This window comes from Aedes albopictus, chromosome 3 (genome assembly GCF_035046485.1).
Source record: "Aedes albopictus strain Foshan chromosome 3, AalbF5, whole genome shotgun sequence".
Taxonomy (NCBI): domain Eukaryota; kingdom Metazoa; phylum Arthropoda; class Insecta; order Diptera; family Culicidae; genus Aedes; species Aedes albopictus.
The window spans coordinates 393995993-394012313 of NC_085138.1; the positions used below are offsets into that span (position 1 = coordinate 393995993).

Here is a 16321-nt window from a genome sequence, read left to right on the forward strand (position 1 = left end):
TCCGTAGATTTTTTTTTTTGAGATTTGCCAAAATTCGTTTGATTAAACACTTCAAAAATGTATCCAGCGATTCCTTCGGAAATTCTTCAAGAACGCCTCCCACAATTACGACAATAATTTAAACAAACATTTAAGGGGCCCAGAAGCAAAGGGTGACCATTTTGTTGATTTTGAGCTGAGCATATCATAAAATTACTCATAATTCAAGCTTCCAGGAACTTGTATTAAATTTGTTTTTAAATGGGGTTTTGTTACTTAAACCCCTTTGCAAATTGTCTTAGTGATTCTTATAAAAATCACTGTAGGCACTTAGACGTTTTTTTTGCAGGGATACCGTTGGATTTTTTTCAGTGATTCGCTTTTGGTTTACTGGAAAATCTTATGAAAAATCCTTCAGAAATTCATGAAGTAATTCATTCTTAAATTTCTTTCAGAAGAAAATAACAAGTGAATAACATGTCAAGGTATTTATCTTAAATACTACCATACCTTGATATGCCCTTCGTTAGGTGGTAATAAGAGGCAAAATAACAAAAATAAATACCAAAATTTTGTATAAATAACACCAATAAAATAACAAGTCTTGTTATTTCAATAATGAATGCATACCTAACATTTCAAGTACTGTATTTGTTATTCCAAAGTTATTGAATAACTAACTAATAACATTTAGGAAAATTTTCTCGACTCCCTGGGCATAGTGTATCATTGTACTTGCCTCACAATATACAAATTCATGCAATGGCAGGCAAAGGAAGCCCTTCAATTAATAACTGTGGAAGCGTTCAAAGAACACTAAGTTGAAGAGAGGCAGGCCAAGTCCCAGTGGGGACGTAGAGCCAAAAAGAAGAAGAAGAAGAACTAATAACATTTCTTGTTATCATATGTTTCATTTGTTCGATGACTTCATGATGTAATAGTAAATCTTGTTCTTCGGTTATTTTCACTACTGATCCAACAAATACTACATCAATACCAAATTCTGCTCAAATACCTCCAACTGTTATTGTGATGTTCTCATAACATTTCGTAGAATAACGCAGCAATAACAAATTTAGGTATTAGAGCACATGCTGCTCTTCGCATGGTATTTTAAGGTATGCCCTTCTGCTCGGGCAATCATCAATCAATCAAAAGTAGTTTTCTTGCTCCAAATCACAAAACCGCCATTGAAAATGGTTTTACTGTTATCCAGATGGTGACTGGAATGCAGTGATATTTTTTTTTTCAACATTGTTTGAGATTTGATCTAGAAAACTGCTTTTGAGTTTTTGATAAACGATGACGGTTTCTTTCCTCTTAATTTGGAAATATTCTTCGGGGATTTTTCTTCAGAAATTCCACTGGTGCTCCTCCAGAAATTTATCTAAAATCACAACTTCTAGAATATCTTACGAGAATTTCTTGGCTTTTCAGTCCGATTGTGAGATCAAAAACACCTTATGTTCTCTTACTTCGACGTTTCGTCGGAGTAAGAGAACATAAGGTGTTTTTGATCTCACAATCGGACTGAAAAGCCAAGAAATTCTCCTAAGAATACACCAAGAACAGTCGTAATCCATCAAAGAATATCTTACTTGAAAATGATTCCTTCAGAAATTGTTTAGAAAATGTCTAAAGAAATTTCTCGAAGGTTATCTTCAGAAAACCTTCTATTGATATCTTATGAAATTCATCCACGAATTTCTTTAGACAATCTAGTTCAATTTCGGTTGTTTTCTCGGAATTTCTATATAATTCATTGTAAAAATTGCTCCATATTTGTTCAAGTATTCTATTAGAAGATTCTCAGAATTTTCTTCAAGTATTCCTCCAAAGATTCTATTATTAAATGTTTAACCCTCCTAGGATACTAGGACTTTCACACCATGATGGCGTAGTGAATGTTTAGTGTGCCTTTCTGGGTCATATTGACCCCAACATCTTACTATTATTAACAAGAATACTTTTTTTATAGTAATTTGAAAAGTTTCTCATGTGTTGCTTCAGAAATTCCTCCAAGAATTTCCCCAGCAATTCTTGCCGAGTTTGGAGATTCCTACAGTAACTTCTTCGAAATTTCTTTTTGAAAATCATCGTGGGATTTCTCCAGAAATGCTATCTGCGATTACTTCAAAAACCATAAATTAAGAATTCTTTCAGAAATTTATCCAAAGTTCCCATCAAAAACTTTTTCACTGATTTCTTGAAATAGTTATTTATGCAATGAGTTGCAAAATGAAGAATTTAACAGCACGAGTCATACATTTACCCAACGAGGCTTGCCGAGTTGGATAAATATGATGAGTGCTGTAAAAATCGAGTTTTGCAACGAGTTGTAAACAACATTTTTTGCAATGACAAAAAAACGCAATAATATAATTTATCCAATCAGTATCATCGTGCTTCCCCATGGCTGAATGAGAGCGCCCACGTGTTCCATCCTACGGAATTTTAATCAAGCAAGCCGTGCTATAACCGTCACAATCGTCACAATATTTTTCAAGCTCTTACCGTGGAAACTCAGGTTTTCAACCAAACAATCGCATTATGGTTCATAATGCAACCGAAATTAGTTGCATTATGAACCATAATGCAACTTTCCGATATAGTTAAGATAAGTAGGCCGTTACGATACCAAAAAGGCAAGTAAGTATAAAATAGATATTATAGTGCAGAGTTGCAAAAATATCCAACAGGTATTGAAGAATATTAAAATATTCCAAAATTTTCATCAACTCTACCAAGAATTCTTTCAGAAATTTCTCCAGAAACCACTCGTTTAACAAACTGATGTTTCTCATACTAAGTGCCTCTCCGCCTATTACAAAAATTCCCCACCCAAATCCACTATTCATCGCATATATTCTTCCTGAAAACCTCTTCTAGATCGAACACCTGGTATAATTCCAAACAACTTCTGGAGGAATCACCGAGGAAATCCTTGCGGAAATCCAGGAGAAACATCTGAGAATTTCTCTGAGAAACTCACGAGTAACAACTGAAGAAATTTCCGAGAAACTCCAGTAGTTATTCCCGGAAAAACCTTTAGGGAATTTTGGGAAAACTCTTGGAGAAATTTCCGGGGAGTTTCTGGAGTGTGAAGAATTGGCATTAGTTGAAGTTCGCGAATAAGAAGAAATAAAATAATAACTCCTGGAGGAATTCCCGAGGAGCTCGTTAAAAAGGAGGAACACCTGAAGGATTTTTTGGGAAACTGATATAGGAACTGCTGAGAAACTCCTGGAAAAACCTCGGAGAAATCCTAGAGGAGGACCGTTGTAGGAAGTGTAATTCAGTAGGAGAATCGATCGAGCATGTCGTTGCAGGCTGTTCATTGTTAGCTGGATCAGCTTACCTCGATCGTCACAACGAAGTTGCCAAGATTGTGCACCAACAGCTTGCTTTAAAGCACAACTTGGTCGACAGATTTGTACCCTACTACAAGTACCAGCCGGACCCGGTTCTGGAAAATAGTTCCATAAAGCTGTACTGGGATCGCGAGATCATTACGGACGTCCTCATTCGTGCCAACCGGCCTGACATTGTGGTTTTCGACAAAAGGATGAAGCGAGTAACTCTCATCGACATCGCTGTACCGTTAGACCATAATGTCCAATCAACGTTCTCCGGCAAGATAACCAAGTACCACGACCTAGCGGAGGAGTTGAAGCAGATGTGGCACCTGGAGGACGTCCGTATAATTCCGGTTGTCCTCTCGGCAACCGGAGTTGTTCCTAAATCTCTCCTGAGGTCCCTAGACGAGCTGGAATTGAAGAAGGACCTGAACAGTATCCTGAAAGCGGTGATTCTTGGAACCTGTAGTATAGTTAGGCGGTTCCTGAATCATCACAACTGAAAGTACATCCAAAAGCAGACTCATTAGGATAAGCTAAAAAACCGGCTAATGAGATCCACAGAGCCTTATCCCCTTTGGCATTCCGATTGCCCGGGGTAGGTGAAAGTTTCCAGCAATTTTTGCTGAGAAGTGCCAAAACTCTATAATAATAATAATAATAATAATAATAATAATAATAATAATAATAATAATAATAATAAGGTTCTACCATTATCTGCCACCACTCGTTTCTTTTTACTCGTATGCCACTTTGAATCAGTAATCGGAATGTGAGTAACAGAGCGAACATTTGAGCCCTTCCTTACGATATTACGAATAAAGCCTGTATCCGCAATAACCGGGACACAAAAGCACGGCTGTAGCTCTGTAATGAATCGGTAAAATTGGCCAAATAATTGACTGAGAACTCTTTGGTGTATGTTTATTATTTGTGCCAGATTTCATAAAAATCGATGCATTTCTTTTAACTGTGGATGAAAAACAAACAGATGTGGTTTTAAGCATTTTGTACAATCATGAGCAATTTTCATTCGCATAATAGATTGTTCCTTCACGTTACAGTTCAAAGTTCAGTGATGATAATTATGAAATTTCGTCAGCAGTTTATGATACTTATAGAGACATTTTCTTGCAAAATTTCATTAACTTTGATTAATTGGTTTTAAAGCTACTAGTGTTGTTAGAGGCGAGTGTAAGCGAATATTTTTCGAGGTTTTCATGTGCGATGTTTCCATAATCATAACTTACGAATTTATCTGCCAATTTTCATGAAATTTTCACAGAAGGTAGTTGATTATGTGCATATAATGCCTGTAAAATTTGATGATTATTGGTATAGTACTTTCAATAGTACAATCGAAACAATAACAAGTGCTGAGTAATTGCTGTTCGAGGGGCTAAAATCACGTTCAGTCCCAATACATGTTTCGACTATGAAATTGTTGATAGTGCATCGATTTTTTTGAAATTTTGCCTATTCAACAAATGTAAATTAAGAGGTTTGTGTTCAAAATTTCAGCCATTTTCTTTGCCAAATTCAAAAGTTACAGCGCTGACAAGCAAAACTAGGGGCTGTACAAAGCTCAATGGCACACATTCTACTCTTTCATTGCTACAACTAAAAGTACTGCACCGATTCACATGAAGTTTTGTAGGTGAAATGAACACATCTGAAGAAGTTATTTGGTAAAATTTGAGCAATTTTAATGTATCTATTGCATAGTTACAACTGTATTTCTGTGTCCCGATTATTGCGGATACAGGCTTTATCAGCATGATTTTAGCAATACGAGCCTTCAAAAATATGATCATAATGGTTATTCCTAGCTCCTTCTTCAAGCACGGTTTCTCTAATGCGTAATATGTGTATTGTTGTATATATTAGTCATGATAATACCACACACTTTAGCATGCACATTCCATCTGCTGATTATAAGCCTAACATCACTCAGTAAAGTGCGCCTAATAGTGGGGTAAATTTCTACTACAAAGCTAAACACGACACTTCTGATGCACGTTTATTGATCAATCTTGCAGCAATTTATATCTATTGATGAACCACCTTCTCCATTCCATAAATATCACAAACCAACAACAATTTATTCGTTTGACTGATCAAATTATCGGGCTCGTTGGATCGTTCTCGCCAGAACGGTATGTTCCGCTTAGCGATGCACCTAGCTGGAGAAAATCGAGAACATCATCGAAGACATCGCGATAGTTATGCTACGCTACTACACAACACCGTCACCGTCGTCGTCAACATCATCAGAAGCAGCGAAACCACCGATAATGAAGAACGAACAACGAGAGATTTGCAATAAATAAATCATTTATTTGCCCATTTATAGACAGGTTGATTACGGCGAGGACCGCCCGACGACTATGACGGTGCGGTGGTGATGGCACGTTGAGCGTGTGCCCAAGCCAGCAACACCAGTCGACCGATAGCTACAATGTTCACCAGGTTTAATCAACCATTACCGTGGTAAAGGCGGTGAGCACAAGGGTGGTACCTCCCTCTCGGGTTCCGTGCCTTGAAATAGTTCCATGTGCTCCAGCGATTGGAAGCACGGTCAGAGTTTTGATCGTGCTTGCCATGTGTTCGAGTTAGGGTGGGTATTGATTATCGTTTTCGTCGATCAATGTCTACCTATTAAGCTCTGTGCTGGACTGGACTGGACTGGTCATTATTCTGCTGATGCTCTATATATTATGAAACCATTTCAGTTTGTCCGCGGACAACCTTTGCACGATCTTGATGTATACCCGCGTGTGTGGGCACACATTCTAGCTGATAGTAGATCACATTTATTTTTCTCCACACATCATCTTCCCACCCTAGTGCGTATCCCTGCGAGCAATAACGTTAGTTTGGTTTGATTCATTCGCAGGCCTCGCCAACCCGCCGACCGTCTCACCAATTTTTTACTCTCCAATAAATTTATCATGAATCAATATAATTTATCTTTTTATCTGATAGATTTCTGCCTTTATTATGGCTTATTTGTGTACAACATTAATCAATAAATGTGTGTATTATGTAATGCGAGCGAGCCCCATTCGTGTGCTCTGTTGGTATTGAAATTGTTATTGCCGTGTTTAGTGAGGCTTAGAAAAGAAAACGGTGCCCTAGTAAGTGAACGCCGGAGCCTTGAGGACCACCGCCCAGCCAAGACACCCACCGAGTGCGGCGAGGTTGGACACTCGAGCTCGATGTGGCGAGCGATGGTTGATCGGCAATTCAAAGCGCAACTGATACGACCCGATATGGGGTACCGCCACAGATATTTGCGCTGTGCAGTTTCGACGTGAATTAAGTTCCACAATGTTCGCAGGTTTATGAAGTAATAATCCAGTTCTGATCGAAACAGATCGAAAAATTAATCGATTTTCGATATGAACGTACTCTGGGTAAGGGACGACGTTTGTGTTGGAACTGTTTGATCCCGGTCCCAGACGGAGACTGGCCTTAGACCCACCCTGCTGGTCTTCTGCCACCGGCACTTCTTGTTGAACCATGCATTCCGGGACTGCTTACCAGGAATGGTTCTAATGGAAGATTGATTGGTCACAGATCACAGACTACTCTGTAAAAATGAAACTGTACAAATATACGGTCTGTCAAATCTCATCAAACTGGAATGCACTTCCAAATACGAGCCAATCCAAAACCCCCCGCGATAAACCCGAAGAAAACTCAACAACTGTCAGGCCTCAACAACAGGGATCTCAACTGTAGTAGCCAGAGGTGTCAGCTTATGAGTTGTATATATTGAGAGTTTGGACAATTTGAAAGTCTTATCATACCGTGTGCGATTATCATTATTTTAGCGTGCACGAATGAATGCTTGTGAACGTGCTCTCGAAACGCTAACGCTAACTTGACACCTTGCGTGCGAGATGTAACAGAAACGTCAATCATGCGTAAGCATGTGCTGGATGGAAATTTAGATGTACTTCAGTTTAGTAAACGTTGTTGTGACGGACGGACGTCCGTGTTGGTTTGTGGTAAAAGCAGTGGAAAAAAAAATCGGCTGATGGCGGATCAGCCGAAAAAGAAAGCTCGGACACCACATCAACATCTACACCGGTCCAATAATTGAACGAACACTGCCCTTGCAGAAACCATGCACAAAAGATCAGAACAATCCAAACCACAATTTCTCGCTTCTGCGACGAAGGGAGTGAAACATCAGAACATATAATCTGCTGCAGTGCATTAGTGAGCTCACCCATCGTAGGTTCAAAGATCTGGACAAGACCTTCTTAGGGCCTGCCGACATAGGGATCTTTTCCTCTAAAGCCAGTTTCGCCAGAATGGGGGAATCATATTCTGTTACTCAGGATCTCTATTCATCAACAATAGTTGGTCTTGAGTTCAGTCGATACCAAAGTTTCTCAGTAACAAACATGTTACTGAGATAACTTACGTACTTAACAACAAAATGGCTGATTCTGATTGTTTGGGGTGTTCGTCAACCATTCTGTAGCAGAGCGGTGTTTGCTTTCCAATTCTGTTTCTGGCGGCAGCGGTGTAAACATCTGGAGTTTCTTCCATACACTTAACACAAATGTTCACATACTGTTCACAATTTAACGTACGATTTATTTAGAACTTGATCACTTCATGCACTTAATTTTATTTATTCGCTTAATCTAATTACTCTTAAAAGCTAGTCGACATCAACACAAACATATTAAAATGATTGGGTGTAAAAGACCCGAAAACTGCAGCGCGGTTGTGCGATCATGCTGCCCGTTGGAGGATCGAAAATGCACTGATCTCGAGTCGACCCGATCGATGGTGCCGATGGTGATCGATTCTCTTGCAACTGAACCGGTTCTTTCAGCCACTTGCTTCGAGGCTGCAACGACTGCAGGTACTCCACATGCCAGCGCTTCAAAACATCTTGTAGCATTTTCTGCAGTTGCTGCCAACAAACAGTGCAGTCGATTCGACGGAATCGACTCGTAATCGACGTCCGGAACGGCTTGGAGTGCAGATCCGACCAGAAAATGTCCTGGAGTAAGAGCCTGGAGGTCCGACGGATCATCGGAGAGCTTCGTCAAAGGGCGTGAGTTGAGACAAGCCTCTATTTGGACAAGAAGTGTTTTCATTTCGTCGAAAGGTAATTTGCGATCTCCAAGAACTCGGACGAAGTGTTTTTGGGCCGAGTTGATTGCCGCTTCCCACATTCTTCCAAAGTGGGACCCGCGCGGCGGATTGAAATGCCAGGGAATTCCTTTGCTGGAACATTCGTTGGCAAACGAATGTCGGAACGACTCTGAGCGTAATAATTTTCGAATTTCGTTAGCTGCACCAACGAAGTTTTTGCCGTTATCGGAGAAGATCTCAGAGCACAGTCCTCGGCGAGAAACGAAGCGACGAAAATCTTGCATAAATTTGGCCGTGCTCAAGTCTGTGACGAGCTCCAGGTGGACGGCTTTTGTGCTGAAGCACACAAATACAGCGACATAAGCCTTGGGAGGAGGATCTCTGCGGTGACGAGGCTTGAGGTAGATTGGTCCCCAGAAGTCTATTCCCACGACCGAAAACGGGTGAGAAGCGGTGACTCGTTGCGCTGGAAGTTCCGCCATGAACTGCTCAACGGATTTCGGTTTTGTGCGATAGCATTTTACGCAGCCATGCACAACACGACGTGTGACATTTCTTCTTCCCAGAATCCAAAAACGTAGTCGAAGAGTATTCGTAAGGAGATGTGTTGCTGCGTGCAATAGTCGTTCATGTTGACAACGAACGAGGACCGTAGAAAACGGATGCGATCCTGGGAACAGAATTTGGTGCTGAGAATCATATGGTTCCATGGAACGACTGATCCGCCCGCCGATGCGAAGGATTCCATGAGAATCGATTATCGGATTGAACCATCGGAGCGGCGAGTTTGACGAAACCATTCGCTGTGCTTGAACTGCTTTTAGTTCTGCAGAAAACGCATCATTTTGAACCAGCTGCACTAAGGCTAGTTCGGCTTCCCGAAGTTCCGTGGTGGTCAGTGATGAAAAGGAAACTCGCTGCGATCTTGACCACCGTAAATTGGCAAAATAGCGTCGCCAATAGGCAGTTATGCGAAGCATTTGCTGGTAACTGGAGAATCGATTTACGTAGTCTTCAGCAAAAGTTGGTGAAGAAGGAGCAGCTGCATGTGACGTCTTTTTCGCTTCTTTTACTGCTTCCTGATCTATTGAGTCGTCAACGAGAATTCTCCAGGAGTCCTTTTGATTTTGCAACCATGGAGGTCCTTGCCACCACTTTTCACATCGAACTAAATCTGCTACTGGAAGTCCTCTTGAGATGATATCAGCGGGGTTTTCACGACCCGCTACATGATTCCATTCACAGTTTTGTGTTCTATGCTGAATCTTTGAGACTCGATTCCCGACGAACGTCGACCAGGTTGACGGCGTGGCCTTGAGCCAACTCAAAACGGTGGTCGAATCCACCCAAAAGTATGCCTTCGAGGTGAAACGCAGGGCTGCAGATACTTTTTCATAAAGTTCGGCAGATAACAGAGCGCCGCAGAGTTCCAGTCGCGGAAAACTCTGCTGTTTCAGTGGAGCGTCCTTTGAGCGAGACGTTAAAAGCGAAACCTTCACATCGCCTGACGAGTTTGAAGACTGTATGTAGATACACGATCCGTAGGCAGCGATTGATGCATCGGAGAAAAAATGTAGTTCTAGAGATGTTGCATCGCGAAGCACGACGAACCGTTCGATTCGAAGAGTGTTCAGCTGTGGAAGTTCGGTGTAATAATCGATCCACCTTTTCTTTATTTCCTCTGGCAAGTCCTTGTCCCAGTCATACTGGTTTCCGTTTTCGTCCTTTAATCCCCACAACGTCTGCATGAACATTTTTGCGCAAACTACTACTGGCCCAACTAAACCAAGTGGGTCGAACAACTTTGCGATGCAAGAGAGCGCTGACCGTTTGGTGACAGGAGAAGCTGGATCAATGGTTACTTCCGGTACGACGTATTTTAGCTGGTCTGAGTTGGGTTCCCAATGCAAACCTAACGTCTTGATTGACTGGTCCTTATCAAAATCCACTGATGATTGCATGGCACGATTGTCGTTTGGAACTCCCTCTAGCGTCTCTGGAGCGTTGCTTGTCCATTTGCGCAGCTGCATTCCAGCACTATTAAACATTGCATCCATCTGCTTCCGCAGGTTGACTGCGTTAGCGACTGAATTTGCTCCGGAAAAGAAGTCATCGACGTTAAAGTCTTCACAGGTTGCCTTAGCTGCCAGCGGGTAGTTATCCCTTTCCTCCTGAGCAAGCTGTTGTAGAACTCGAGTTGCGAGGTACGGAGCGGAAGCAGTTCCATACGTTACGGTCTGCAATTGGTAAATCTGCACGGTCTCGGACGGTGAACTACGCCAGAAAATCAAATGGAATCGACAGTCTTCGGGGAAGAGAGAGATTTGTCGGTACATTTTAGCGACATCAGAGATCAGCATGATTGGATGCAGACGAACTCGCATGGTAATTGACCGTAGATCCTCTTGCACGACCGGCCCCACAAGCATGACATCGTTCAAGGAAACTTCTGTTGAGCTCTTGCATGAAGCGTCGAAAACGACGCGAAATTTGGTGGTGCTGCTGTCTTCGCGAATGATTGGATGATGCGGGAGAAAATACGCAGGTTCAGACGCTGCTTCCGTCTCACTGACGCGCTTCATGTGTCCCAGTTTCTCGTATTCGCCCATGAACTTCCGATATTCAGCCTCCAAATTCGGATCTCGCTGGAGTCGACCTTCAATCAGCTGAAATCGACGGAGAGCTGTTTGCCGATTGGTTCCCAATGTTTCCAAAGCGTCCTCCTTGAAAGGAATTCGCACCACGTACCTTCCATCTTCATTACGGACCGTAGTATCGCGAAAGAATTTCTCACAAAACGCTTCCACCGGCGAATAAGCGACTGCTGCATCATCCTCAATTGTCCAAAAGCATTCCATACTGCGATGAATGGGCTTCGTGGCCGTGCGGTTAGCGGCGTCAGTCGTTTAGGCGTATTGTGAGTGCCACGGAGTGAGGGTTCGATTCCCGCTCCAGCCGGAGGAAACTTTTCGTCAAACGGAAAATCCTCCACTGGTCCATTGGGTGTTCCGTGTTGTCCGTTGCCTAATGTTAGTGAATGTTCAGTCTGTGCAACCTCTGGTTGAAGACGGTGTAGTGTCTTTTTTAAATATCGGCTGTTGTGGCGACGTTGCATAATGGTAGATCTCGACTGTCCACCAGAAGTCCCTCCGCTTATCACCCATCCAAATACTGAATTTATTAACGAAGGTAGAGTCTCGCCCAAGGGAATACGACCAGCAACACTGAATAGGTCAAAGAAAACCTCAGCACCCAGCACCAGGTCAATAGCTCCGGACTGATAAAAGGAGGGATCCGCTAGTTGAATTCCCGTTGGTAGAGTCCAATTCGATGCATCGACCGATATCGACGGTAAATCCCCTGTAGCTTTGGGTAGAACGAACACTTCGATGTTGGTGGAATAGCTGGAAATCCTCGACTTTACAGTGGTTTGGAATTTCCAGCGAACTTAGTAGATGCTTGCCCGATTCCTGCAATCGGAAGGTTCACTCTGCTTCGACGAATCCTCATCATCTGTGCCACTCGTTCCGTCGCAAAACAGCATTCACTTCCTGAATCTAGTAGAGCTCGAACTGCATGTTCGCGACCAGAATCGTCGATCATGATAACAATTGCTGTCGCCAATAACACCTTCGTTTTGGACCGGTCTAAAGAAGTGCAGCTCGTTATACCCGTGTGTGCAACAGGTGTCGATAATATCGGTCCCCTAGAACTGCTAGGCTGGGTGGCATCAATCGATGAAACCGGTTGATGGACTGTAGCTGGTTGACTTTTGGCCCTTGGTTAACTGATTCCGATTTGGACTCGAAGCACAACTGTGTGTGGTGTCGCCCTCTGCAATTGCGGCAATTACTTTCTGATGAACAAGTCTTCGCCATGTGACCCCAGCACAGGCAATTCCGACAGAGCTTGTTTCTTCGGACTAGCCCTTCCTTTTCGTTGGCCGTCATTTGCGCAAATGATCCGCACTGATACAGCAAGTGTTGGCTGGAGCAAACCGGACATCGCACTATGGGGAAAGTGGTGGCCAAAAATCGAAAAATTGACTTGCTTTGAATGACGTGTCTTATATACCATTTGAGAGCCAGATAGTTCAAACCTAGATTCCCAATATTTCAGCCCTCTGTGATGGAAACTCATTACGCCACAGATATCAGACTAAGAAAAATTGTGAAAATTGTAGAAAAAATGCATTTTAAACAAATGCAGTTTTCTCAGTGAAAAAACGATTTTATTTTGGATTTGAATCCACCGATGGAAATGTTATTGTCTGAACTTTAAAATGGGTGTGTTGTTGGGGTTACACGGTTAATTGAAATTAGTAAAAAATGAGTAATTATTGGCAAAAACAACATTTTTTGCCTAAGTTGGTCTATATCTAACAAGCAGGGTCGAGCAGTCTCAAGAGACCGCCTCCACAGTTTAGTATGGGGTCTATAGTATCTGCGGAACGCGAATCCAGCTGCGGATAGCTGCGGATGAGCGTCATTTTGGCCCAAGCCCGAAAAATTGATTTTTTTGTTATTTTTTTTGTTAACTATGATTATTGATTATGCGATCATATACAAAAAAAATCGTACAAATTAAACAGTGCTTCAAAGGTGGTACTGTTAATTGTAAAATTAAGTCTTAAAAATGTTACACACTTATTTACTTTTATGTTAAAAATGGGTAAAACTGACCGAAAATTATCGTTCCATATATAAACTGTATCGACCCATCTGGACTGAAATACTTCTTTTGTTCACGAAAATTTTGTTTATATTTTCAATACACATTTAGCAAGAGGGAAAGAAACACCACATCTTATATATTAATTTTACTAAAAACTACTTACTCGTACTTAAAAGACGAGGATAATATTTTCAATTTATAAGTTCGTTTTCAATCTCAACGCTAGCAACGTGAATATAGCACAGTAGTTAATTCAACGCAAACAAATCTGAAAATAATTGTTTGTGGTAATATGGAACATAGGAGCATCGTGTTACCACAGACAAACAGACATATCACTTGGGACAAAATGCGATAAAAATCATCATCACGAAAACATAATCGTCCAATGCTAATTGCGTTAAAAAGGGAAACGATGGGAAATGCGTAGAGTGAGACGTATGTTTATCTGTGGTGTTACTTTAAATCTAAAAAAAATCTCAAATAGTTAATGCAACAAAAGTAATTGACTATATCAAGGCAAAATATAATTTTGTTCTTGCTAAAGAAGAACGACTACAGTAGACGTTCTCTCAGTGCAAAAGCTTTAACTGCAATGCTTTTTAACTGCAAGTCCGCTAAGTCCAACAATTTTGCAGTTATCGCACCGCTATCCGTCATAATGAAATGTCAACAGCGACGCGATGTTTTTCTCATGCAGCTTTGCTGCAATGTGATGTTTTTCAAATGCATATTGACTGCATTCTGCAGCAACTGACAGTTCTATGACATCTGCCAGTTTTTGCAGTTATCGAATTTCATTCGTTAAGTGAAACGTGTTGCAGTTATCGAACGTCTACTGTACCTCAAAAGATGAAGTATGTAGCACAATATTTTTACAATGCATAGCAAAAGGCTCACGCAAAAAAAGCTTTGAAAAATAAAACAACGATTGGCGCGACGCTTATTCGGAACTTGGAAACGATGTTATGTTTGGCGGTAATGTGGACACTATTGAAAAACTGCATAAAGACATAACGATTCAAATATGGTGAATTTGATTGGCCATATTCTCAAAAATCGTGAAAGTGAATCTAAAATGTTTACAATTCCCAAAAATTTGTATGGAATGATGTCACCTGAACAGAAAAATGAGTAGATATTGCTTGTGAATTTGATTAAGCTCTGTCTCTTGAAACTTAATTAATAAAATTTGTGATGGAAATTTATCAATGAAAATGATGTTCTATTTAGCAGTATATTCATTCCTGCAGTATAAAACATGGAGACAAATCATCAACTTAGTTATTGAAGTTGATATGTGTTAAGTAAAGTAATAGAAGCATATTAAAAAAATATCCTTTCGACGAGTTTGAACAAATATTACAGTAGTGGGGGGGAGGTGGTGGCAGATAAGTTGGAGGGGGGGCTCTTGGTAGATAAATAATTCTTTACCAAAATACATGATCGATAAAACAATACTCTTATATAACATTTGAAAAATGGAAGGAGGGTCAGATTTGCATCAAAGGGAGGGGGGGGGGGTGTGCTTCCACCTCCAGCTCTCCTGTTTTATCTTATGCATGGCAATCTTATTCTAGTTTTGATTTGCATTTGAATTGCCTCAAAAATAAAATAGAAACGTTTAAGTTAATTGTTCAGGAATAAGTAGTTCCTAACTGGTTTAAATACTAGTTATAGCTTCCAGATGTGATGAAAATACATAAATTTGACTAATGTTATGCTAATATTACTAGAATACTTCCAAAAAATGCGGAAAAACCAAAAACATATTTTTGGCCACCACTTTGTATCCGCCCCATAGTGCGTTGTTGAATCCAAACAGGTACTGAGCAGATAAATCAACAAGACGTCCCAATGCTCCGTGTTTTCGCCCAATTGCTTGAGAATTTTCACATTGGTTTGAAACTTGTCGATCAACGTATGCAATACCAATGCAGTTTCCATTTTCATAGCGGAAACTCGAACAACGATTGAACATAGGTTCTTTTCAATCGTCGAAGGTTCTGGTAATGGCTAATCAGTAGATTCCACGCAACGGAATACTGATCGTGGCTGATCGGAATGCTCTGTATCAGCTTTAGCGCTTCACCAGCCAAGGAGGATCTCAAATAATAAATTTTTGAATGGTGGACAAGCTCGTCGAAGAATGTACGAGTGAAATAAACAAATCATGAAAATTCAACCAGTTTTCGTACTCCCCGCTGAATACTGGAAGCTTAATGTCCGGCAACTTGATATGGGTTTGACCTGCATTGTCATTCGACGATCCAATACTATTTCGGGCCACGGTAGGCGAATTAGACTGGTTTAACAAAACTAGCGTACCTTTTACACGGTAGTAAGCCCGCTCGAACTCCGTGCGCTCCTTAAGATAAGCATCCAGCACTTCGTTGTCCTCCTCTATCATTTCTAACTCGGCTTGCACTGTGTTGAACTCCTTCCACAGCTCCATCAGGTTTTCCAGCCGCACAGGTACTTCGCATTTGTCTCTCTCAGCTTCGTAATTGGCGACAAAGGTCCGAATCGAAGCAACTGATGTGATGATACTGCGTTTGCGGTTTTTTAACCCGCGCAGCTTCCGCTCAGCCGCAGACATAGCGATGGATGTCTAAAAACGACAGACCGCGTAAACCACACAAGGTTGGGTAACCGCAATAACCTGATTACAGGCAGTTAAATGCCTTGTAAAATAATCCTAATCGGCTCCTCTCTTGGGTTGTAGGTACACAGCAATCGGAGATGATGGAAATTGAAGAAGCAATGACGTCAATCCGCAAGGTTTGTCGTTGTCCTACGGACGTGGCAGCAGGACATCGACCGGCCTAGGCTTCACTGATCGATGGTTTTGGCTCGTTAATCGTGATGGCAGCAATACTCGTCCAGAACAATATGCACAAAAAAGAACAATCTGGTAGAACCATTCAAACGATAGCATGCAATTGAAACCGCACTCACCTTAGTGAGGCATTGTGAATGCCTTGTATGTTTTCTATACAACAGTTGCGCGCGCGACAACTACAGATCGATGGCGATTCCCACCATGCAATTCCTCCGCGATGGCTCGTAGCTTGGGACGGCACGTAGTGGCTGTGGCGGTTCTATTGGCTTGGGTGGACTTCACTCGACAGCCATCCGGCTCGAAGTACCATGTTTGGGGTGTTCGTAAACCATTCTGTAGCAGAGTGGTG

The 16321-nt window shown here is 41.5% G+C and overlaps 1 protein-coding gene across 1 annotated transcript; it reads right to left on the reverse strand.

Moving 5' to 3' along the window:
* Positions 1-6720: 6720 nt before the first annotated feature.
* On the reverse strand, positions 6721-15729 carry LOC134290983 (uncharacterized). Its single transcript, XM_062858224.1, has 3 exons — positions 15317-15729; positions 9747-11315; positions 6721-6889 (listed from the first exon to the last, which is right to left on the reverse strand). The coding sequence occupies exons 1-3, from the start codon at positions 15727-15729 to the stop codon at positions 6721-6723; spliced, it is 2151 nt and encodes a 716-aa protein (XP_062714208.1).
* Positions 15730-16321: the final 592 nt, after the last annotated feature.

Excerpts from the sequence above, each read along its gene's own strand:
- LOC134290983 (XM_062858224.1), bottom strand. The coding sequence starts at position 15,729 with ATGTCTGCGGCTGAGCGGAAGCTGCGCGGGTTAAAAAACCGCAAACGC. Across the intron at positions 11,316-15,316 it reads AGCGGGGAGTACGAAAACTG|TATGGAATGCTTTTGGACAA; the intron begins GTTGAATTTTCA and ends CATTCATCGCAG. Across the intron at positions 6,890-9,746 it reads ACGCCGTCAACCTGGTCGAC|AACCATTCCTGGTAAGCAGT; the intron begins GTTCGTCGGGAA and ends ATCTTCCATTAG.